Source organism: Coregonus clupeaformis, chromosome 15 (assembly GCF_020615455.1).
Source record: "Coregonus clupeaformis isolate EN_2021a chromosome 15, ASM2061545v1, whole genome shotgun sequence".
NCBI lineage: Eukaryota > Metazoa > Chordata > Actinopteri > Salmoniformes > Salmonidae > Coregonus > Coregonus clupeaformis.
The window spans coordinates 5904787-5931154 of NC_059206.1; the positions used below are offsets into that span (position 1 = coordinate 5904787).

At 43.6% G+C, this 26368-nt stretch overlaps 3 protein-coding genes across 4 annotated transcripts in view; 1 reads left to right on the top strand and 2 right to left on the bottom strand.

Moving 5' to 3' along the window:
• LOC121582074 (protein FAM102A) overlaps nt 1-10113 on the bottom strand; it is a 62138-nt gene extending 52025 nt beyond the window's left edge. Inside the window, exons 1-2 of the mRNA XM_045224969.1 lie at nt 10031-10113; nt 9130-9452 (exon numbers count right to left, since the gene is read on the bottom strand). Of these exons, the coding sequence (XP_045080904.1) occupies nt 9130-9275 (146 nt within the window). The 5' untranslated portion in view covers nt 9276-9452; nt 10031-10113. The remainder of the gene's footprint in view (nt 1-9129; nt 9453-10030) is intronic.
• Nucleotides 10114-11309: 1196 nt separating this feature from the next.
• On the bottom strand, nt 11310-13392 carry LOC121583196 (nuclear apoptosis-inducing factor 1). The gene is made up of 3 exons (XM_041899390.1): nt 12838-13392; nt 12518-12565; nt 11310-12356 (listed from the first exon to the last, which is right to left on the bottom strand). The coding sequence occupies exons 1-3, from the start codon at nt 13280-13282 to the stop codon at nt 11839-11841; spliced, it is 1011 nt and encodes a 336-aa protein (XP_041755324.1). The 5' UTR covers nt 13283-13392; the 3' UTR covers nt 11310-11838.
• Nucleotides 13393-14451: 1059 nt separating this feature from the next.
• The window catches only part of slc25a25b (solute carrier family 25 member 25b), a 60446-nt gene continuing 48529 nt past the window's right edge, over nt 14452-26368 (top strand). For both annotated transcript variants that reach the window (XM_041897607.2, XM_041897608.2), the window contains exon 1: nt 14452-15358. In XM_041897607.2, the coding sequence (XP_041753541.1) occupies nt 14987-15358 (372 nt within the window). In that variant the 5' untranslated portion in view covers nt 14452-14986. The remainder of the gene's footprint in view (nt 15359-26368) is intronic.

Below are 26368 nucleotides of genomic sequence, written 5' to 3' on the forward strand. Positions count from 1 at the left end.
TGTGTGTGTGTCTCGATATCTCCTCCGAAACCCCTACCAATTAGAGGCCCTGCCACCTAGTCTCACTGGCGTACCCCAGAGGTAAGGCAACACGTGACTAACCTGTCAGCTTCCCACCAGGAGACCTCATGAATTATGCATGAGCAGATCATGAATATGCTAACGTGCCACCTGCTGTGTCTTCTACCTGTGTGGGCTTGGACTGCCAGAAGGCATCGTGGGATACTAATGGAACCAGAAGACTGCCACTGTGGTGCATCCTTCAGATGTTTATGAAAACCACCCATGATATGGCTAATAGGCAACAACTGTCTGATGCAGAGCCTTGGTAGTTAAAAAGTTGCTGTTCAACTTTGGGACCATTCAATGAATGTGTGAATATTCTATTTTTTATACTAATTCAACTGTAATGTCATTGTGGAGGAAATGGTTGAGCCATTTTCCTATTTGCATTGCGTCTGCCATGAACTGTGTTAATCGCAAGTCAGTGTGTGTGTGTGTGTGTGTGTGTGTGTGTGTGTGTCTGTGTGTGTGTGACTATGTGTGTGACTATGTGTGTGACTATGTGTATGACTGTGTGTGTGACTATGTGTGTGTGTGTGTGTGTGTGTGTGTTTAGTGAGAGGAACAGGGCATGAAAGAAAGCTGAGCGACAAGCACACAACGATGATGAGGATCAACTAGATTCAGCCACGGGACAATTTTATCTTGAGCGAATTGTCATGGGCTGGAACATAATTACAAATCATTTGACTGCAAATTGACTGCAAGAATCCCAAACAGATATAATATTAGACTAAAACATAATAATTTCAAACCTTGCTTACATTTGTATACGATCACGTGTCTCTCTATTATGCGTGGGAATACTTGGGAACGGATTTCTCAAATTAAAATCACTTGGAGCTGATTTCCTGGTGTTTTCACAGTCTTTTATGTCGTCGTCCTGGCTCAGAAAACTTGGGGGACCAAATAAAACCATCCACAGACCAAATATGGCCTGCCGGCCGCCAGTTTGAGAACCCTGCCATAAAGTGTCCCTGGACACACACACACATGTCAAAATGCTAAATAATTAGTCAATATCTGTTCTCAAATAGGTTCATTAAAAAGATTACTCATGGTATGTGTGTACATGGTATGTTTGTACATGGTATGTGTGTAAATACCTTCCCTTGCCCCCATGAGGTCTTTCCGACACTCATTATATAATTACACAACTAACTGCCAACTTATTGGTGGGAATATTTCTCAGGTGCTTTCTAAGTGGAATGAGGACATAGAAGGTGCAACACATGCTCCCCCAGGGATAGCTTGTACCACAACAAACATATGCATCCGATACATGTGACTTGGTTTGGTCTGTTTTTGTAATATGAGTGCAATGTAGCTTTAAATTGAACACAATCTGAACTATTCCATCTTGGATAGATGCCAGTTATATGACATGAGAAAACATAGGGGGGAAAAACACAGATTTCTGGTGGGTTTTTTGTTGTTTGTTTTTTACTCAAGCAGGAAAAAGTATTTAGCTGAAACATATTTTCTGTGAGAGTGGAGGGAAGGAAGGGTCAGTGACTGAAAGAAAGACAAAAACACACAGAGAGGGGAAAGAACGAGAGAGAAAGGGAGGTAGTGGAGATTTCGGGCCCGGGGGAGTGACAACGAAACTCCACTGGTGTCTCCATGGTAACTTATCCCCGTTGACCCAAACACAACACCAAGCATACTGGGTAACAACGAACATGACCAACAGCCAGGGGCATAATCACGTTATTATATGAATCAAGAGTCTCGGTACACATGCAATGTTTGCAGTGTAGTTTCAGCACCATAAGTTATATACACCTAACGTTTGCAGTGCCATTTCGGTGTAAGCTACGCGCTCACTAGACTATATATACATACCATATACACATTCACACACACACTACATTGACACTCCCACACAAAACCCACACACATAACACACACACATAACACACACACATAAATGCATATTACACACAAACGCTTTTACACTCATCATTTGCTGCTGCTACTCTGTTCTTTATTTTACTCTTATTATTATCTATACTGATGCCTAGTCACTTTACCCTGCCTTCATGTACATATCTACCTCAAATACCTCGTACCTCTGCACATTGATCTGGTACTTGTATTCCCTGTATGTAGCTCCACATTGATCTGGTACTTGTATTCCCTGTATGTAGCTCCATTCTCTCATTTTATTTTACTCCTCTTGTGTTTCTATTTTATTTAAACTGTTTATTTTTATATTTTTTTACTCTGCTTAGATGGGAAGGGCTCATAAGCAAGCATTTCATTGTAAAGTTTACACCAGTTGTATTCGGCGCATGTGACAATTTGAGGTATATATTCACAAAAGCATTTGACTTGAGTTTAAAACACAAACAAAACAACAAGATACATGGAGTGTAGAGTGTGATTCCCCTCAAAATGACATTGAGCTACTGTCTTTTTGCTATTCACTGCACTGTCAGAAGAGACAAGAGAGTGAGAGAGAGAGAGAGAGAGAGAGAGAGAGAGAGAGAGAGAGAGAGAGAGAGAGAGAGAGAGAGAGAGAGAGAGAGAGAGAGAGAGAGAGAGAGAGAGAGAGAGAGAGAGAGAGAGAGAGAGAGAGAATACAGAGTAGCAATGTTCTGGGACATTTATGACATAACTCCCTGCGCCACCCATTGTCCCTGTACACACACACACACACACACACACACACACACACACACACACAGTTGTTGAGTCCAAGGATTGCCTGGTACAAGGAGATTGAGCCAATGCCACCACGGGACTATGAAAAACATCAATGCCCACTCTTTTGCTCACACAGCTCTGGAAAAACCCATTGAAGCACACAGCTAAACCCATGTTAAATAACCTAGCTTGAGAAGTGTGTTTGAGTTCCAAGTTCCTGTGTGTACACAAGGAATATGTATACTGTGTACAGCCATACAGTTTAACCATGGTATGGGTCAATAAAGCTCTAGTCACTGTGCTCAAACGTGCACAGACCAGACAATACCAGACCGAACAATACCAGACCAGACCAGACAATACCAGACCAGACCAGACAATACCAGACCAGACAATACCAGACCAGACAATACCAGACCAGACCAGACAATACCAGACCAGACAATACCAGACCAGACAATACCAGACCAGACAATACCAGACCAGACCAGACAATACCAGACCAAACAATACCAGACCAGACCAGACAATACCAGACCAGACAATACCAGACCAGACAAAACAATACCAGACCAGACAATACCAGACCAGACAATACCAGACCAGACCAGACAATACCAGACCAGACAATACCAGACCAGACAATACCAGACCAGACCAGACAATACCAGACCAGACAATACCAGACCAGACAATACCAGACCAGACAATACCAGACCAGACCAGACAATACCAGACCAGACAATACCAGACCAGACCAGACAATACCAGACCAGACAATACCAGACCAGACAATACCAGACCAGAACAGACAATACCAGATTAGACAATACCAGAACAGACCAGACAATACCAGACCAGACAATACCAGACCAGACCAGACAATACCAGACCAGACAATACCAGACCAGACAATACCAGACCAGACATTACTAGACCAGACCAGACAATACCAGACCAGACAATACCAGACCAGACCAGACAATACCAGACTAGACATTACCAGACCAGACCAGACAATACCAGACCAGACAATACCAGCCCAGGCAATACCAGACCAGACAATACCAGACCAGACAATACCAGACCAGACAATACCAGACCAGACCAGACAATACCAGACCAGACAATACCAGACCAGACAATACCAGACCAGACCAGACCAGACCAGACAATACCAGACCAGACAATACCAGACCAGAACAGACAATACCAGACCAGACAATACCAGACCAGATTTTACCAGACCAGACCAGACAATACCAGACCAGACAATACCAGACTAGACATTACCAGACCAGACCAGACAATACCAGACCAGACAATACCAGACCAGACCAGACAATACCAGACCAGACAATCCAGACCAGACAATACCAGACCATACCAGACAATACCAGACCAGACAATACCAGACCAGACAAGACAATTCCAGACAAGACAATTCCAGACCAGACAATACCAGACAATACCAGACCAGACAATACCAGACCAGACAATACCAGACTAGACATTACCAGACCAGACCAGACAATACCAGACCAGACAATACCAGACCAGACCAGACAATACCAGACCAGACAATACCAGACCAGACAAGACAATTCCAGACAAGACAATTCCAGACCAGACAATACCAGACAATACCAGACCAGACCAGACAATACCAGACAATACCAGACCAGATCAGACAATACCAGACAATACCAGACCAGACCAGACAATACCAGACCAGACCAGACCAGACAATACCAGACCAGACAAGACAATTCCAGACCAGACAATACCAGACAATACCAGACCAGACCAGACAATACCAGACAATACCAGACCAGACAAGACAATTCCAGACCAGATAATACCAGACAATACCAGACCAGACCAGACAATACCAGACAATACCAGACCAGACAAGACAATTCCAGACCAGACAATACCAGACAATACCAGACAATACCAGACCAGACCAGACAATACCAGACCAGACAAGACAATTCCAGACCAGATAATACCAGACAATACCAGACCAGACCAGACAATACCAGACAATACCGGACCAGACAAGACAATACCAGACAATACCAGTAGCTCAGTTGGTAGAGCATGGCGCTTGCAACGGCAGGGTTGTGGGTTTGATTCCCACGGGGGGCCAGTATGAAAAATGTATGCACTCACTAACTGTAAGTCACTCTGGATAAGAGCGTCTGCTAAATGACTAAAATGAAAATGGAATGAATACCAGACAAGACAAGACCAGTTCTGTACTGTAACCGTTATCTGCATTAGGCCCTGTATGTAAAACCCCAGCCTTCAACCTCATCCTCTATGCAAAACCCCAGCCTTCAACCTCATCCTCTATCAAAAACCCCAGCCTTCAACCTCATCATCTATGCAAAACCCCAGCCTTCAACCTCATCCTCTATCAAAAACCCCAGCCTTCAACCTCATCCTCTATGCAAAACCCCAGCCTTCAACCTCGTCATCTATGCAAAACTCCAGCCTTCAACCTCGTCATCTATGCAAAACCCCAGCCTTCAACCTCGTCATCTATGCAAAACCCCAGCCTTCAACCTCGTCATCTATGCAAAACCCCAGCCTTCAACCTCATCCTCTATCAAAAACCCCAGCCTTCAACCTCATCCTCTATGCAAAACCCCAGCCTTCAACCTCGTCATCTATGCAAAACTCCAGCCTTCAACCTCGTCATCTAGGCAAAACCCCAGCCTTCAACCTCGTCATCTATGCAAAACCCCAGCCTTCAACCTCGTCATCTATGCAAAACCCCAGCCTTCAACCTCGTCATCTATGCAAAACCAGCCACCACAACCGGCTACAACAGGACAGCCATTGACACCTGTGTGTGTCAGAGAGCTTAAAGGTTATATATAGGCGCCACACACAGGGTCGCTAGTAGTGGCATACGGTGAGACATCTGTCTACTACTTAGAGTAGAGTCCAACTGACCTTCTTTACCAGTGACAAATCCTTTGTTGTGCTTTGCAGAGTCCATTAGGTCAAGGATGTAAATTATGACACCAAGACCTCTACTAATACTACTACAACGACTTTGACTTATGACTATGTATCTATTGTATATGGCAGTTAGGTGCTTTGCCTTTGACACATTTACAGTTTGCACCCACACTACAAATGAGGTTGGTTGGTTTGCAGAGCTGACAATCGAAGAGAAGCAACGTTAGGTCCGAGTCCTTTGATTTAGCATTGCCTTGGCAACATTACAGCAACATCTCGTCGTTGCTGCCAAGTTGCCAACTCAGTCTCTTCCAGAGTTGAGACACACATCAACGTCTCTTTTTCAATTCCGGCCATTTCATACAAGCACCATAGGCCCGAGAATCAGCGATGCAACAACAACCCTTTAAACACAGTCCCTGAGGGACAGCAATAACATTGGCCAGTTTTGTAGTATCTAACCATGTATCTAATTCACTGTTTCAACACTACACCCCTGACAATATTACATGAAGTGCTTTGATGACAGAGTTCTCCATTCAGCAAAGCAAAGGCCTACCCGGGGGAAATGGGGAGGCACTGGGGAGACAGAACTGCATAATGCCCTGACAGATCTCTCTCTTTCTCTCTCTCTCTCTCTCTCTCTCTCTCTCTCTCTCTCTCTCTCTCTCTCTCTCTCTCTCTCTCTCTCTCTCTCTCTCTCTCTCTCTCTCTCTCTCTCTCTCTCTCTCTCTCTCTCTCTCTCTCTCTCTCTGCAGAGGCTAACTAGACCCTGGTGTCTTCATCAAAGACAGTTGTGCTAGGGGACATAGTGGTGGATGAGATCATAGAGTCAAGCATATTACCCAACATGGGATGAGTGGGGGAAGGGAAAAACAACTACAGCAGAGGACTAGGACTATAGGGCTGTAGCTAGTGAAGGGCTATGGTGAAGGACTATAGGGCTGTAGCTAGTGAAGGGCTATGGTGAAGGGCTATAGGGCTGTAGCTAGTGAAGGGCTATGGTGAAGGGCTATGGTGAAGGGCTATAGGGCTGTAGCTAGTGAAGGGCTATGGTGAAGGGCTATGGTGAAGGACTATAGGGCTGTAGCTAGTGAAGGGCTATGGTGAAGGGCTATGGTGAAGGCCTATGGTGAAGGAATATGGTGAAGGACTATAGGGCTATAGCTAGTGAAGGGCTATGGTGAAGGACTATGGTGAGAGGTTAGGGTAAATGGACTTGGGCTACTGCAGGGCTATAGTCACAGAGGTTAGGGTAAATGGACTTGGGCTACTGCAGGGCTGTAGTCACAGAGGTTAGGGTAAATGGACTTGGGCTACTGCAGGGCTATAGTCACAGAGGTTAGGGTAAATGGACTTGGGCTACTGCAGGGCTGTAGTCACAGAGGTTAGGGTAAATGGACTTGGGCTACTGCAGGGCTGTAGTCACAGAGGTTAGGGTAAATGGACTTGGGCTACTGCAGGGCTGTAGTCACAGAGGTTAGGGTAAATGGACTTGGGCTACTGCAGGGCTGTAGTCACAGAGGTTAGGGTAAATGGACTTGGGCTACTGCAGGGCTATAGTCACAGAGGTTAGGGTAAATGGACTTGGGCTACTGCAGGGCTATAGTCACAGAGGTTAGGGTAAATGGACTTGGGCTACTGCAGGGCTGTAGTCACAGAGGTTAGGGTAAATGGACTTGGGCTACTGCAGGGCTATAGTCACAGAGGTTAGGGTAAATGGACTTGGGCTACTGCAGGGCTATAGTCACAGAGGTTAGGGTAAATGGACTTGGGCTACTGCAGGGCTATAGTCACAGAGGTTAGGGTAAATGGACTTGGGCTACTGCAGGGCTATAGTCACAGAGGTTACGTTAGAGTAAATGCAAGGGATGATAAACAGACAGTTTATCCCTTTTGTTGTGTCACCACTACTTAACAGGCCACTACTATCAATCACATGTTGTGTCACCACTACTTAACAGGCCACTACTATCAATCACATGTTGTGTCACCACTACTTAACAGGCCACTACTATCAATCACATGTTGTGTCACCACTACTTAACAGGCCACTACTATCAATCACATGTTGTGTCACCACTACTTAACAGGCCACTACTATCAATCACATGTTGTGTCACCACTACTTAACAGGCCACTACTATCAATCACATGTTGTGGTTCAACATATCCCCCACACCTGTGATATAAATCACTGCATTTCAATGTTTGACACAATAAAAATGGAGACACCCACATGGTGTAAGAAGTGTGTAGGAATGCAATTAATTGAAATGAACCAAGCCTAGGAAGTCTAACTGTCCCCCAGCATGTTGTCGGTCTACATTTGACATTTAACTCAAAACAAAAGAGTAGGGAAAGAGTTGTTTGGAAAAGGTCACTGCCACCACTGTGTGCCAACTTGAATGCTGAGTGTGAGAGGCAAACGATAGGAACACTCACACACAATCACAGCAAGCCATTGAAACGCAATACACTGATATAACCATCTGTGGCATTTACCTACCTGCAGGTACTTATTCATAAATGTCTTGGAAAACAATTGGTGTCAAATGGCAAGTTTTGTTGTAGAAACTGCGTTATTACTATTTGTTGTATAGAAACAATGCATCTGTCACAATATGACATGGGATCAAATGGACATATCCCCATATCATTCCATTAAACAAACTGCTAGACTTCTTATTTGGTGTCTGCACACAGCAAAGGATCAGAAACAGGCAAAGCGTGACAAATCTGCAACAAAGAAACAAATCATGCAAGAGCCCTGACTAAATTTGCATTACATTTGTTGCAACTTTTGGCAGGGATCCAAGCAGCCAATTCTCAGAGCTGGATATCCTATTATTCTCTTAAAGTTAGATGCAAATAGGATAATATAATCCTAGAAAAAAAGGTGCTACCTAGAACCTAAAATGGTTATTTGGCTGTCCCCATAAGGGAACCCTTTGAAGAACTAGGTTCCAGGTAAAAACCCTTTTGGTCCCAGGTAGAATCCTTTTCGGTTCCATGTAGAACCCTTTCCACAGACAGCTTAAGAACCCTTTTGGAACCGTTTTTTCTAAGAGTGTATGATGTTTAGAAAACTGATCTTGCTTATAATAGCTACCTAATAATCCTCTGTTTACAATCCTGATTGGTGTGATCCACCTATCATCTATTATGTAGGCCTACTCAGGCTAATCCCTCTTGTGCCTACATTGATAAAACTATTGTGCCTACATTGATCAAATCAAGCTTTCAGGATATTCAGGCAATAGCCTAGCCTGGGTGCTAGCCTGTTTCAGCTCTTTTGACAACTCCTTATGGAATTGTCATGCAAAACGTGATAAGGAGTGGCAAGGAGTGGAACGATAGCTAAACAGACTGGTACCCAGGCTGGCAATAGCCTTCCCCATGCACAAAATGCACAGTGAAACGAGAAATGAGAATCGTTTTTACCTGGATGATGAGACCGCAAAGTCCCCACCGTCCAACAATCGGATCTTGCAAAAAAGTACCCCATTGACAAACGGCACGGCCGTGAGCTCCTCCAATGTAAAATGGATTTGAAACTTGAACCTCTTCTTTTTAATTAAAAACGCCATTGAGACGGTTGAAACAGGTGAACTGAAATATGTTGACAGGTTTATTCAGCAGAAATATTCCTAAATTAAACCTTTGGGATTGACCAACAAAAATAATTAATTTCGTTTTTAATCAGGAGCTTGCAAATCCTTGATTTTTTGGCTCAGCATCTCTGATGACCCAGTGTTGATTCGGACCTGAAGCAGGAAAAAAAAGAACAGGTGCTTTACGATCATATACTGATTTTATAGGTTAAAACACATTTTATAGGTTATCCCTAGGTTATCCCTAATTTATCTCACATATAGGTTATAAGCCTTTCATGAAATATCTATAACAAAGATTATTGTAGTGATATTCATAGCCGATTATTATAGTGATATTGAAACAGGGCAACTTCAGAGAAAATAGTTTGAAGGCATATCCTACACAATAATAAATGGTTTGTTAAGATTTTCTCTTGGTTTTCTTTACACCCTGTGTTGGTTATCTACACCATTCCCCAAAGCATTCTATGCACACACGTTAATTCGCAACTCGTGATTTTTAGGTAGTCAGTAAAGTAGATACAAAAAGGAAAGGATAGTTCCACCCATGATCAATTCGATTCTTCTGCATTACATGAATTGTACCAAGTATTTCTTGCCAACCCTCCACGAAAGCACAAGCGCATGTCAACCAGAGAACGAGGTGAATTCACAGAAATGATACAGACAGAGGTACAACTAAGACACTCAAATATGTCAAAAAAAGTAAGTCTTAGTAATAGTCTTACCTCATATTCAAAGAGGACAACGGGACATCTCCTCACAGTCCAGCAACACTGACATTCATACTTTACTTTGAACTATGGGGGGCGAGTCATGGCTCTTGTACCTCCTCTCTTCTAAATATAAATAGAGACGCTAAGCACCGCCTTCGGCTCAGAGAAGCGTGTAGGTTACTTTTTGCATTATGTATAATAAATAACCTGAATTGATATACAGTATTCACAAATATAAACGTCTTAGACATTAGAATCAATTTATTTTAACCACTCAAAAGTGATATAATTTTCAGTTCATTAATACTCATAAATACACATTTTATGAGGAGAAAATTATAGCGTTCTTCTATAGGCCTATTATCAATATGTAAAACATCAAAGTACGTTCATGTGTAGAGTACTAATCTAAAATAAATAATCTTCACACTGTCATGTCAAATTGTGATTAGTTAAATCTTAACATAGAGCGCCATCTGCTGGTAATTGTAACATTGATGTTGCATCCTCATTTTTATTGAGTCAGTGTCAGCCTACATTTTACAGTCAAGTGGTGTCAGTGCCAGCTAACAGTATTTTCCCATCAATTCCCTGGTAATCAGGCCTGCCCGTCGTCAGAAAACTTGATGATCGAGTTGGAGATGTGCGAGGCCACGCAGTGATGGATGAACAGGGACTACAGGAGGGGCACACCGCTGTGGAGCCCACGTATTTGAGGATCAGCGTAGCGGAGGTGTTGTTGCCTGCCTTCACAACCAGGAGTCGGCCTGTCAGGAAGTCTAGGACACAGTTGCACAGGGAGGGGTTCAGACACAAGGCCCTGAGTTTAGTGATGAGCTTGGAGGGCACTATGGTGTTGAAGGCTGAGCTGTAGTTGATGAACAGCATTCTTACACAGGTATTCCCCTTGTTCAGGTGGGATAGGGCAGTGTGCAGTGCAATGGCAATTGCGTTGTCCGTGGATCTGTTGGGGCGGTATGCAAATTGTAGCGGGTCTAGGGTCTCGGGAAGGTGGAGGTGATAGGAACACTTCATGATGACAGAAGTGAGTGCTATGGGGCGAGTCATTTAGTTCAGTTACCTAGCTTTCTTGGGTACAGGAACAATGGTGGACATTTCGAAGCAAGTGGGGACAACAGACTGGGATAGGGAGAGATTGAATATGTCCGTAAACACTCCAGCCAGCTGGTCAGCACATGCTCTGATGACGCTGCTTGGGATGCCGTAGAGTACCATAAACATAGAGAACAGGTTGAAAAAGACTAAAGGAAAAACAAATATTTTATGGTATTTGAACAAAGAGTTTATTTTTGTTGCTTTGATTTAGAAAATAACGAGCGAATTCTGCACAGAGGTAAAAACGTGATGTAAATATGGCCCATTGGCTGTAAAGAAAAAAAGTATTCCATTCCAAAATCATATGATAAGGAATAATAACTGAAATAAGCCAACAGCTTCGTCTGGGTCAATCTAGCCATGCTGACTAAGAACAAAAAGGTTTTCGACAATTCTCTTTTTAGTCAGTATGGCTAGGGTCCGTTATGCCAATCAATAGCAGAAAATGTCAACTTCATTTTACAACCATTACAGCAACTTATCTCTATCTAGATAGTATGTCTTTCTAGAACTACAACCCTAAACCTACATGCTTGTTCTAAGGCAAATCATTACAGTTCTCTTTCCCTCAAAGTTCTCTTTCACACAAACATGAGCAAGCTCACAAATGCATTTCATATACACTCTCTCATTCACGCACGCATGCACACAGACACACACACACTCTCTCATTCTCTCTCACACACACACACACAGAGTCTTTATTAGCCTTCCTCTGCTGCCTGTGGAGGCGGGGTCTTGGGCCTCTGTTCTAAGCCCTCTGCAGCAGCCCCAGAGCTGTTGTTGGTGTTGGAGTTGTCTGTCCCACTCTGCAGGAACTTCCTCAGGTCCTTGAGAGCTGGCCTCATCATCTGAACCAGGGCCAGCAGGGCTGCCTGGGTTCCCTCCAGGGCCTGGGCCTGCCTCTCCTGGGCGTAGGCCTGCGCCTCCTGGGACCTCCGGATCATCTGCAGTAGCTCGTTCTGGCCCTCCAGGTGCTGGGCGATCTGCCTCACGTGCACGTTGGTGACCCGCTGTTCTTGGAGGAGCCGGGCTGAGTTGAGGGCGATGCGGCTCTTCAGCTCCTGGGGCTTGGCCTGGCTGTGCGGCGGAGGGGATGACACTGACGTCAGCATCTCCACCGGATGCGACTCCACGGCGGTCACCACGGTGGGCGTGGCTTCAGTGGTGGTGCAGTACTCCACCACACCGCCTTCCTCCAGTGTGTGGTACGTGGTCTCGGCTGGTGGAAAGAAAGATGGTTTAGCCCATAAGGATAGAATTATTCACTACTGGTCCTGCACACCCTGTTGTTCACCTTGTGACTGCCTCAAGTAAAGTGTGACATTAACTCAAAAGAAATTACAGTACCAAACATTTAAAACCTTGGAATAAACGACTTACCATCTAGGGATTTAGTCTCCTCACATGATGCTGAAGCTGTCTGAAGGCCTATAAATATCAGAGAAATAAAAGGTCAGGAGGAGAGGAAACTGTAAAGAAACAGTGTTCTGAATAGATTAAGCAATGTATTGAAGCAATGTTTTCCCTTTCATTTTGGGTGGCAACCTGAACAAATGGCTATTGTGACATAAATAAACAACACTATTTACATATCTTCACACTAATAGTGTGTAACATTGGAGCTCTGACGAACAGGAATTCACTCTAGCTCTTCTTGTCAATGTAATTGCAGTCGTTTTAAAAACTTGTGAAAAACGTACTCTCTGTGAGTGTCACGGTGGTGGCTGAACTCATAGTAACAGGTAAAGTTATCTCAGCATCTGGGTCTCCAGTAGGTAAACTGATGATAGTCGCCTCTCCCAAGAGGTTACAAATACGCTGCTGCATAGCAGTGAGGATGACGGGAACCGGAGTGCACTCGGTAGTGGTCTCCTCAATTGCCGCCCTAGCCTGGGCCACTTTGCGCCTCACCTCGGTCTTCATATCCGACCACTTCTTCTTGACTTCGGCCAACTCTCTTGGGCAGGTTGTTACAGCGTTCACCTTCTTCAGAATTTCTATCCACGCGTTATTCTTTGCTATGTGAGTGACTCCAGCATTGAAGTGGTTAACGAGTGTGTGCTTTTGTTTCTCTATTTCCTCCACAATTATTTCGACCTCCCTCTCTGAAAAATTCATTTTTCTCTTTTTGGCATTCGATGCCATATCTGAATAAATTCCTGTTTTTAAAATATAATTGTGCGTATTGTACGCAAAAATAGTAGGATTTACTCAATTGATCTGCGCAACGTAATGGCTTCCAGAATCGGCTTCTTCTTCTTCCTACAAACAACGCTTACGTTCGTTGTGCTTAGAACACCGTCCAACCAACCAATGTAGCGCCGTGATTGGTTACATTCTGAGGGTCCCTCCAGTTTTGCCTGCTGCCGTTGGCTAAACCAAATGCCAATCGTTAATCCTCATAAAACGATTTATCTCTGTAGTAAAAACAACAACAAAATGGCAACATTGCATTAATATATAGAAAAGGCTTTGTTGTGATGTGGATGTTTTGTCATGAGATGGTGAGTCTAACCATTATGTTTTCATTTATGCATTTAAATTCACCGGTTTCCTTGTGGGGTCTGACAAATGTACATTAACGATGGTGATTGGCTACTGGACCTATCCATCATGCGAATTCCAACACCCCTCCCCCATTCAGACGTCGCGCTTCTCCAGTCACTCAGTGGGCGAGATCGTTTTGCATGGCCCGGTGCCACGGGTGAGAGGAGTATGCACATTTTAGACCGTGCCATCGAAGATTTTTATAACTAAACCAAGATAGTCCAGTGCCTGTCGTTTCCAAAGGGAGCAAATTAATTATAGTGGGCAGAAAAAGCAAGGAGGTGGACAGAGCCAAACACGAGCTAGTGAGATTCTATTGGCGAGTTCTAGCATTTATTTGCATATTTCCATTAGGGAACGCCTACTCTGTGAAGTGCGTGTGTGCAATAACTAAATTCACCATTGCAATCCTTTTAAACAACACAATTGTTTAAAACTTTGGCAAAAGGTAAAGTCTACAAAACACAGTCCACTCTGTTTGTTACAGAAAACAGTATGGAGATCAAATGCTTCATCAATGAGAAAATGAGCAGAATGTCTGCCTAAATCCATCTCGCTCCATCTTCCACTGCTGGCCACTGGGCTTCTTCTCATCCCCATATTTGGTAGTGAGCGGAAACAGCAACCGGATGCTTCACATTTATACATCCGGTGAAATATCTGGCTCATTGTTCTATCTGTGATTCCATTGATCAATTGGTGAAATCGCCATCGACCCGGGGCACCGGGCCATGCAAAACGAACTGGCCCATTTCCTGGCAGGAACAGCCCTCCTACGATACCGGTTTATTTTGTAGCATCACTATCAAACCGACCGCCAATTCAAACGGGAGGAATTCGCCGGCACCTTAGCGTAGAAAGGAAAGTGGATCTCTTCACGACCAGTAGAAGGTATCTCTGAAGTGACTTTCGTGGCACAAAAATGTATCGAAGTTGACTACATTCTAATCCACGTGCGGCTCAGACAGCATCCACCTCCTCATTTCTCAGCTGTAGCTAACGTTAGTAGCTAGCTGGCTAATATGCCGGTTGCTAGCAAGCCAACTGAGTTAGCAGATAATTAATAAGTCAACCGTTTTGGACTAAACAGGCATAACAGTGGAATAAGAAAGTTAGATTGCAAAGAGTACAACATTTGACTGTTTTGTCTGTAGCTACTACTTTAGCAATCCTTCCTTCTTAACAATTTGGGGTTAGAACGCACGTGACGTGGTGGCTAAAATAGACACGTCACCTTACATTTCGATATTGTAAAAATATCGTCATTGGTTGTAGTAGTTTGCCAATATTGGTTCCATCCCTATGATGCACCAGCAAGGGACGTTCGTGTCCCCCTTGCTCAGCGGGGTCTTCTGTCAATGCCGAACAGAGGAGGCGCGCCGGGGTTCTGACCCCGGTGGAGGGGTCGGAAATGCAGGGGGTGCATCCTCATCATCCTTTACATCCTCACCTCCATCTCGGGAGAGTCCGTTGTCAGGAGAGATCACAGGTTCCTGTGATGACTCCTGTGAGCCATCATACCCATGTGAACTTTGTGGTGGACCCGAGCAGGACCACAGACTGAAAGTGCTGTTTCAAGTCCTGGACGTGAATGGTGATGGGGGCATCTGCGTCAACGACCTGTCAATTGGGCTCAAGAAACTAGGGGTTCATCGCACTGAGCTCGAGCTTATGGTAAGGTTGGGGTTTCATATCTGTCTATAGAGTAAATAAATAACTTATTGAGAAGGTGAAAAGCAGTGAGTTCAAGCAAGCTATTTAGCACTGTGACAGGATTAACATATTATGTTGATTCCCTGGTAAGTGTTTTACATAATAGTATATTCTAGAACCCTTGGCTATAGCTAACTAGTATCAAAACACTCAAGAGCCAAGAAAGACACATTTTGAGTTGCTGGGAAACATGCATTTTCTAGCCCATAATGTCCTATAACTGTAACAGATGTCTTAGATTTAAAATTAGTGCCTAATATGGAATGTTGTATCCCCATTTTTGTTTTTTCAATTTCTCTAGGTTTCCACTCAGTTGTCCTTATACAGTGCATGTCCCTTAAAGATGCAGTCCGGGATCTTAAGCACTTACAAATTCGTAAAATGTTATGCAAATTGCAGGACGTAACATGGATGACATAGTACACATTTGTGCACAATTTTCGAGGACCCATTTTGGCTGGGGAGCACTACTTCCAAATCCACTGCCTGAAATTATACAAAATCTCTGGAGATTCACTTTAATGTGACTGTCCCTTTAATAATATGTTAAAGTAAACACCCCACATTGTTGCTGTGGTTTACATCAGTAAACTCTGAAATGCATAAATAAAGAAGTAACACCCACTGAATTACCAAGGTCTCATACAACACACCTCTCTATGAACACCCCTCTTTAAATTAGGCCACTCTTATTTTCCAACCACATGACCTTATTTGAACCCTAATGCTGCTTAAGCGATTATTCCCGGGTTGTTGTTATTGTATTTTTTCTGTTAGAGCCAGAGGATTAACTTTTTTCATTTGGTGTTTGTGTCTGTCTGCTGATGTGGACATCTATGCCAAACAGACTCCCATTGTTGTGTCTAGCCTAAGCTACTAACAAAAACATAAGCAATGAGCTCACATTTTATTTATTCAAGAATGTCAGCCTTGCCAGGGTTTAGTGACTTACCATGTCCAAAAATATATCTGTCCTCCTACCACATGTTATAAATGTCCACATCTGGCCATTAAGTCATTACAGAACTAGGGAGTTGACACTGGCAGCCTGTCATGACTCATGTCCTTCAGAAATTGATCTGGTGCTGAGATGGGGACTGGGGCAGGCAGAAACAAGTCAGGTGCTAGGAGACAATCACACGCGAGAAGCAGAGGGTAGGAAATATGAGGGGAAGAGAAACAGGAGGGTACAAGGGGCTCTCTGGGGGTAACCTAACGTAGCAGGCGTAAAATAAACGCCTGAGTGGAGTCCCCACATCCGGTTTTCAGGGGAAAAGCAAGCTTGGTTGAAGATACTGTAACCCTGAAAACTGGATGTTTCCCCTATCTTCCGCTGAGGGTGCTCTGGGGAAGAGGGAATGTTCGAGAGCATTAGGCTTGGGCGGTATCCAGATTTTCATATCATACCGTCCTTCTCTCATCCTGGGATTTACAGTATTACCCGCATAACACACAAGGGGGCGCTAAAATACAAGAAAAGTCCATTGGGCCCCTATTACCAGAATGCTAACAAAATTAGCACAAACTAATTGCGGACTCACATAGACGCTGTTAGCTAAAGGCTAACGATTGAAAACGAACATAAACTAAATGCAAAGACAGGCAAATCCAGCTCATAATGTTATACAAGCATAACTAGTAGCTTCCGAATGTCATTTGCGGTGAGTGTGTACATTTCCAATCGAAGTGAACAAGAGAAATTGTGCAAATGAACAAAGTTGTGATGCATGCTTTTCTGAAGGAAGAGCAGCATGTGTACACGGCGCAGAGGAGGAAAAACGAAGGAGAGAGAAAATAAATGCTAGTAGGAAACACCGGGATAAAAACACAACTGTACAGAGAACTCATCCAGAGCTCTTTGACTTCTGGCAGAAAGCCATTTATAAGATATACACTACCATTCAAAGTTTGGGGTCACTTAGAAATGTCCTTGTTTTCGAAAGAAAAGCAATTTTTTTGTCCATTAAAATAACATCAAATTGATCAGAAATACAGTGTAGACATTGTTAATGTTGTAAATGGCTATTGTAGCTGGAAACGGCTGATTTTTAATGGAATTTCTACTTACAGTGGATATAAAAAGTCTACACACCCCTGTTAAAATGCCAGGTTTTTGTGATGTAAAAGAATGAGACAAAGATAAATCATGTCAGAACTTTTTCAACTGTAAATGTGACCTATAATGTGAACAATTCAATTGAAAAACAAACTGAAATCTTTGAGGGGGAAAAATAAAAACCTCACAATAACCTGGTTGCATAAGTGTGCACACCCTCTTATAACTGGGGATGTGGCTGTGTTCAGAATTAACCAATCACATTCAAACTCATGTTAAATAGAAGTCATTACACACCTGCCATCATTTAAAGTGACTCTGATTAATCACAAATAAAGTTAAGCTGTTCTAGTAGGATTTTCCTGACATTTTCTTAGTTGCATCTCAGAGCAAAAGCCATGGTCCGCAGAGAGCTTCCAAAGCATCAGAGGGATCTCATTGTTGAAAGATATCAGTCAGGAGAAGGGTACAAAATAATTTCCAAAGCATTACATATACCATGGAAGACAGTCATCATCAAGTGGAGAAAATATGGCACAACAGAGACATTACCAAGAACTGGACGTCCCTCCAAAATTTATGAAAAGACGAGAAGAAAACTGGTCATGTGACAACAATCTCCCGTATTCTTCATATGAATGGGCTATGGGGTAGGGTGGCAAGACGGAAGCCTTTTCTTACAAAGAAAAACATCCAAGCCCGGCTGAAGTTTGCAAAAAACAAACATCAAGTCCCCCAAAAGCATGTTGGAAAATGTGTTATGGTCTGATGAAACCAAGGTTGAACTTTTTGGCCATAATTCCAAAAGGTATGTTTGGCGCAAAAACAACACTGCACATCACCCAAAGAACACATTTTACATTACATTTTAGTCATTTAGCAGACGCTCTTATCCAGAGCGACTTACAGTGCATACATTACCGGTATTATTTTTTTCATACCCCCTGTGGGAAACGAACCCACAACCCTGGCGTTGCAAACACCATGCTCTATCAACTGAGCTACATCCCTGCCGGCCATTCCCTCCCCTACCCTGGACGACGCTGGGCCAATTGCGCGCCGCCCCATGGGTCTCCCGGTCGCGGCCGGCTACGACAGAGCCTGGATTCGAACCAGGATCTCTAGTGGCACAGCTAGCACTGTGCTGCAGTGCCTTAGACCACTGCGCCACTCGGGAGACTGTAACACACCATACCCACAGTGAAGCATGGTGGTGGCAGCATCATGCTTTGGGGCTGTTTTTCTTCAGCTGGAACCGGGGCCTTATTTAGGGTGGAGGGAATTATGAACAGTTCCAAATACCAGCCAATTTTGGCACAAAACCTTCAGGCGTCCGTTAGAAAGCTGAAGATGAAGTTCACCTTTCAGCACGACAATGGCCCAAAGCACACATCCAAATCCACAAAACATGGCTTCACCAGAAGAAGATTAACGTTTTGGAATGGCCCAGCCAGAGCCCAGACCTGAATCCAATTGAACATCTCTGGGGTGATCTGAAGAGGGCTGTGCACAGGAGATGTCCTCGCAATCTGACAGATTTGGAGCGCTTTTGCAAAGAAGAGTGGGCAAATATTGCCACGTCAAGATGTGCCATGCTAATAGACTCCTACCCAAAAAGACTGAGTGCTGTAATAAAATCAAAAGGTGCTTCAACAAAGTATTAGTTTAAGGGTGTGCACACTTATGCAACCAGGTTATTGTGATTTTTTATTTTTATTTTTCCCTCAAAGATTTCAGTTTGTTTTTCAGTTGAATTGTTCACATTATAGGTCACATTTTAAAGGTGGAAAAAGTTCTGACATGATTTATCTTTGTCTCATCTTTTACAGGGGTGTGTAGACTTTTTATATCAACTGTAGGTGTACAGAGGCCCATTATCAGCAACCACCAGTTATAATTTTAAAAGGCTAATTGATCATTAGAAAACCCTTTTGCAAGTATGTTAGCGCAGCTGTAAACTGTTATGCTGATTTAAAGAAGCAATAAAACTGGCCTTCTTGAGACTAGTTGAGTATCTGGAGCATCAGCAATTGTGGGTTCGATTACAGTCTCAAAATGGCCAGAAACAAATAACTTTCTTCTGAAACTCATCAGTCTATTCTTGTTCTGAGAAATGAAGGCTATTCCATGCGAGAAATTGCCAAGAAACTGAAGATCTCGTACAACGCTGTGTACTACTCCCTTCATAGAACAGTGCAAACTGGCTCTAACCAGAATAGAAAGAGGAGTGGGAAACCCTTTTACCTCGGAAATGCTTTTAGGAATACGGGATAGCCCAGAATGTGGCCTACTAATACCAGAGCGATACTAAGTCACAACCTGTTATCAGTCATGATTTACTGCATCAGTTATTTCTCAGCATGTGGTGTCAGGCCTCTGTTTGGTAGTAGTCAAACCATAGTTCCACATCCCCATACTATTTGAAGGCGAGAGAAAATACTAGGTGGGTTGTAATTTTAAATGTATATAAAACAATAGAGGGGCTTAGGAGGAATAGACTATAGCAGTGGTCACCAACTGGTAGATCGCGATCGATCACCAAACGTTTATGTAGAAAAGCCAACGATAAAGGTTTGCGTTCCTATTTTCTTTATTTTTCTTCGTCTTGCGCTGTTGGCGGTCGGTGCACTTGATTCAGAAGCCCTGCGCGTCTGGTAGGCAAAGTGTTCCTATTTTGAACCATTTTATTTGTCTGAAGGGACAAATTCCGCCTAGCCGGCAGACCAGGAGAGCTGTGGCTAAATCAAGTGTGCCTACTGCGCTGGCCTATCGGGTATAGCTCAAATCACCGTGCCAACAGCTTCCACGACCCCACAGCAAAGTTTGATACTAGCCTACATGAGATTTCATAACTTTTAAAACCATGAACGGAAAGACTGTCAAAGGAGGTTCACCTTCCAGCAGGACAATGACCCTAAGCATAGTGCGAAAGCAACACTTGAGTGGTTTAAGGGGAAACATTTAAATGTCTTGGAATGGCCTAGTCAAAGCCCAGACCTCAATCCAATTGAGAATCTGTGGTATGACTTAAAGATTGCTGTACACCAGCGGAACCCATCCAACTTGAAGGAGCTGGAGCAGTTTTGCCTTGAAGAATGGGCAAAAATCCCAGTGGCTAGATGTGCCAAGCTTATAGAGACATACCCCAAGAGACTTGCAGCTGTAATTGCTGCAAAAGGTGGCTCTACAAAGTATTGACTTTGGGGTGGGGTGAATAGCTATGCACGCTCAAGTTGTTTTTTTGTCTTATTTCTTGTTTGTTTAACAACAGAAAAATATTTTGCATCTTCAAAGTGGTAGGCATGTTGTGTAAATCAAATGATACAAACCCCCCAAAAATCCATTTTAATTCCAGGTTGTAAGGCAACAAAATAGGAAAAATGCCAAGGGGGGTGAATACTTTCGCAAGCAACTGTATAAGGTCCCACATTTAAAGTGCATGTCAGAGCAAAAACCAAGGGAGGTGACCAAGAACCCGATGGTCACTCTGACAGAGCTCCAGAGTTCCTTTGTGTAGGTGGGAGAACCTTCCAGAAGGACAACCATCTCTGCAGCACTCCACCAATCAGGCCTTTATTGTAGAGGGTCCAGACGGAAGCCACTCCTCAGTAAAAGGCACATGGCAGCCTGCTTGGAGTTTGCTAAAAGGCACCTAAAGGACTCTCAGACCATGAGAAACAAGATTCTCTGGTCTGATGAAACCAAGATTGAACTCTTTGGCCTGAATGCCAAGCATCACGTCTGGAGGAAACCTGGCACCATTCCTATGGTGAAGCATGGTAGTGGCAGCATCCTGCTGTGGGGATGTTTTTCAGCGGCAGGGACTGGGAGACTAATCAGGATCGAGGAAAAGATGAACGGAGCAAAGTACAGAGAGATCCTTGATGAAAACCTGCTCCAGAGCACTCAGGACCTCCGACTGGTGCGAAAGTTCACCTTCCAACAGGACAACGACCCTAAGCACACAGCCAAGACAACGCAGTAGTGGCTTCGGGACAAGTCTCTGAATGTCCTTGAGTGGCCCAGCCAGAGCCCGGACTTGAACCCAATCGAACATATCTGGAGAGACCTGAAAATAGCTGTGCTATTGGACATGCTCCCCATCCAACCGGACAGAGCTTGAGAGGATCTGCAGAGAAGAATGGAGAAACTCCCCAAATACAGGTGTGCCAAGCTTGTAGCGTCATACCCAAGAAGACTTGAGGCTGTAATCGCTGCCAAAGGTTCTTCAACAAAGTACTGAGTAAAGGGTCTGAATACTTATGTACTTATGTTTTTTATTTTATTTGTATAAATTAGCAAAAATTTAACAAAACCTGTTTCTGCTTTGTCATTATGATGTGTAGATTGATGAGGGGGAAAAAACTATTTAATCAATTTTCGAATAAGGCTGTAACGTAACAAAATGTGGAAAAAGTCAAGGGTTCTGAATACTTTCCTAATGCACTGTATGTGGTCCTGTATGGCTCAGTTGGTAGAGCATGGCGCTTGCACTGCCAGGGTTGTGGGTTCGATTCCTGGGGCCACCCATACGTAAAAAGAATGTATGCACACATGATTAAGTCGCTTTGGATAAAACCGTCTGCGAAATGTCATATTTATACTGAACAAAAATATAAATGCAACATGTAAAGTGTTCGTCCCATGTTTCTTGAGATCAAATAAGAGGCCAGAAATGTTCCATACGCAGAAAAAGTTTATTTCTCTCAAATTTTTAGCACAAATTTGTTTACATCCCTGTTAGTGAGCATTTCTCCTTTGCCAAGATAACCCATCCACCTGACAGGTGTGGCATATCGAGAAGCTGATTAAACAGCATGATCATTACACAGGTGCACCTTGTGCTGGGGACAATAAAAGGCCACTCTAAAATGTGCCGTTTTGTCACACAACACAATGCCACAGATGTCTCAAGTTTTGAGGGAGCGTGCAATTGGCATACTGACTACAGGAATGTCCACTAGAGCTGTTGCCAGAGAATTTAATGTTCATTTCTCTACCATCATTTACCATCATTTCACCTCCAATGTCGTCTTAAAGAATTTGTCAGTACGTCCAACCGGCCTCACAACCGCAAACCACGTGTAACCATGCCAGCCCAGGTCCTCCACATCTGGATTCTTCACCTGCGGGATCGTCAGAGACCAGCCACCGGACAGCTGATGAAACTGAGGAGTATTTCTGTCTGTAATAAATCCCTTTTGTGGGTAAAAACTCATTCTGATTGACTGGGCCTGGCTCCCCAGTGGGTGGGGCAGTGGGTGGGTGGTGGGGGCCCACCCATGACTGCGCCCCTGCCCAGTCATGTGAAATCCATAGATTAGGGCCTAATTAATTTATTTCAATTGACTGATTTCCTTATATGAACTGTAACTCAGTAAAATCGTTGTAGTTCGTTTTAAAATCGTTTTATGTTCAGTGTATGTATATATAGAATAGCTTACACTATATTTAATGGAGGCTACTTTGTTAGACCTGCCCTACTGTGTTTTCTATTGTAGAGTGAAATAGTTGATATGGGAGCTATAATCCTGGGTCCTTGGTGGTTTTGAACATTTGCCAGACTGATTCGGCACGTGAAGGCCTACAATTGTCTAGTACTTTGCCACTGCTCTCTGAACAATGGGGAACTTTCCAGAAGACTCGCATGGATCTGCTAGCCCACTCTATTGGCTGCAGATAGGCAAAGGTCATGGGGGCATATTTTTAACACTGCACTCAGTTTGCTGCCCGTGACATCTACTTTATCTTGCCTCACACTTTCACATACAGTGGCTTGCGAGAGTATTCACCCCCCTTGGCATTTTTCCTATTTTGTTGCCTTACAACCTGGAATTAAATTTGATTTTTTGGGGGGTTTGTATCATTTGATTTACACAACATGCCTACCACTTTGAAGATGTTTTATTGTGAAACAAACAAGAAATAAGACAAATTAACAGAACTTGAGTGTGCATAACTATTCACCCCCCCAAAGTCAATACTTTGTAGAGCCACCTTTTGCAGCAATTACAGCTGCAAGTCACTTGGGGTATGTCTCTATAAGCTTGGCACATCTAGCCACTGGGATTTTTGCCCATTCTTCAAGGCAAAACTGCTCCAGCTCCATCAAGTTGGATGGGTTCCGCTGGTTCCGCTAGTCCCGTGTAGCTCAGTTGGTAGAGCAGTTTGCAATGCCAGGGTTGTGGGTTCGTTTCCCACGGGGGACCAGTATGAAAAACAAATGTATGCACTCACTAACTGTAAGTCGCTCTGGATAAGAGCGTCTGCTAAATGACTAAAATTTAAAAATGTGTACAGCAATCTTTAAGTCATACCACAGATTCTCAATTGGATTGAGGTCTGGGCTTTGACTAGGCAATTCCAAGACATTTAAATGTTTCCCCTTAAACCACTCGACTGTTGCTTTAGCAGTATGCTTAGGGTCATTGTCCTGCTGGATGGTGAACCTCAGTCTCAAATCTCTGAAAGACTGAAATGTTTCCCTCAAGAATTTCCCTGTATTTAGCACCATCCATCATTCCTTCAATTTGACCAGTTTCCCAGTCCCTGCCGATGGAAAAACATCCCCACAGCATGATGCTGCCACCACCATGCTTCACTGTTGGGATGGTGTTCTCGGGGTGATGAGGTGTTGGGTTTGCGCCAGACATAGCGTTTTCCTTGATGGCCAAAAAGCTCAATTTTAGTCTCATCTGACCAGAGTACCTTCTTCCATATGTTTGGGGAGTCTTCCACATGGCTTTTGTTGAACACCAAACGTGTTTGCTTATTTTTTTATTTAAGCAATAGCTTTTTTTCTGGCCACTCTTCCATTAAAGCCCAGCTCTGTGGAGTGTACGGCTTAAAGTGGTCCTATGGACAGATACTCCAATCTCCGCTGTGGAGCTTTGTAGCTCCTTCAGGGTTATCTTTGGTCTCTTTATTGCCTCTCTGATTAATGCCCTCCTTGCCTGGTCCATGAGTTTTGGTGGTGGTCCCTCTCTTGGCAGGTTTGTTGTGGTGCCATATTCTTTCCTTTTTTTAATAATGGATTTAATTGTGCTCCATGGGATGTTCAAAGTTTCTGATATTTTTTTATAACCCAACCCTGATCTGTACTACTACTCCACAACTTTGTCCCTGACCTGTTTGGAGAGCTCCTTGGTCTTCATGGTGCTGCTTGCTTGGTGGTGCCCCTTCCTTAGTGGTGTTGCAGACTCTGGGGCCTTTCAGAACAGGTGTATGTATGTGATATATATATATATATATATATATATATATATATATATATATATATATATATATATATATATATATATATACACACACACAGTGGGGAGAACAAGTATTTGATACACTGCCGATTTTCAGGTTTTCCTACTTACAAAGCATGTAGAGGTCTGTAATTTTTATCATAGGTACACTTCAACTGTGAGAGACGGAATCTAAAACAAAAATCCAGAAAATCACATTGTATGATTTTGAAGTAATTCATTTGCATTTTATTGCATGACATAAGTATTTGATCACCTACCAACCAATAAGAATTCCGGCTCTCACAGACCTGTTCGTTTTTCTTTAAGAAGCCCTCCTGTTCTCCACTCATTACCTGTATTAACTGCACCTGTTTGAACTCGTTACCTGTATAAAAGACACCTGTCCACACACTCAATCAAACAGACTCCAACCTCTCCACAATGGCCAAGACCAGAGAGCTGTGTAAGGACATCAGGGATACAATTGTAGACCTGCACAAGGCTGGGATGGGCTACAGGACAATAGGCAAGCAGCTTGGTGAGAAGGCAACAACTGTTGGCGCAATTATTAGAAAATGGAAGAAGTTCAAGATGACGGTCAATCACCCTCAGTCTGCGGCTCCATGCAAGATCTCACCTCGTGGGGCATCAATGATCATGAGGAAGGTGAGGGATCAGCCCAGAACTACACGGCAGGACCTGGTCAATGACCTGAAGAGAGCTGGGACCACAGTCTCAAAGAAAACCATTAGTAACACACTACGCAGTCATGGATTAAAATCCTGCAGCGCACGCAAGGTCCCCCTGCTCAAGCCAGCGCATGTCCAGGCCCGTCTGAAGTTTGCCAATGACCATCTGGATGATCCAGAGGAGGAATGGGAGAAGGTCATGTGGTCTGATGAGACACAAATATAGCTTTTGGTCTAAACTCCACTCGCCGTGTTTGGAGGAAGAAGGATGAGTACAACCCCAAGAACACCATCCCAACCGTGAAGCATGGAGGTGGAAACATCATTCTTTGGGGATGCTTTTCTGCAAAGGGGACAGGACGACTGCACCGTATTGAGGGGAGGATGGATGGGGCCATGTATCGCGAGATCTTGGCCAACAACCTCCTTCCCTCAGTAAGAGCATTGAAGATGGGTCGTGGCTGGGTCTTCCAGCATGACAACGACCCGAAACACACAGCCAGGGCAACTAAAGGAGTGGCTCCGTAAGAAGCATCTCAAGGTCCTGGAGTGGCCTAGCCAGTCTCCAGACCTGAACCCAATAGAACATCTTTGGAGGGGAGCTGAAAGTCTGTATTGCCCAGCGACAGCCCCCGAAACCCTGAAGGATCTGGAGAAGGTCTGTATGGAGGAGTGGGCCAAAATCCCTGCTGCAGTGTGTGCAAACCTGGTCAAGACCTACAGGAAACGTATGATCTCTGTAATTGCAAACAAAGGTTTCTGTACCAAATATTAAGTTCTGCTTTTCTGATGTATCAAATACTTATGTCATGCAATAAAATGGAAATTAATTACTTTAAAATCATACAATGTGATTTTCTGGATTTTTAGATTCCGTCTCTCACAGTTGAAGTGTACCTATGATAAAGATTACAGACCTCTACATGCTTTGTAAGTAGGAAAACCTGCAAAATCGGCAGTGTATCAAATACTTATTCTGAGATCATGT

Bases quoted from the DNA above. Each gene is read 5' to 3' on its own strand.
- LOC121583196 (XM_041899390.1), bottom strand. From the start codon at position 13,282: ATGGCATCGAATGCCAAAAAGAGAAAAATGAATTTTTCAGAGAGGGAG. The intron at 12,566-12,837 runs GTACGTTTTTCA...TGATATTTATAG, and splicing joins CACCGTGACACTCACAGAGA to GCCTTCAGACAGCTTCAGCA. The intron at 12,357-12,517 runs GTAAGTCGTTTA...TCTTTCCACCAG, and splicing joins GGAGACTAAATCCCTAGATG to CCGAGACCACGTACCACACA.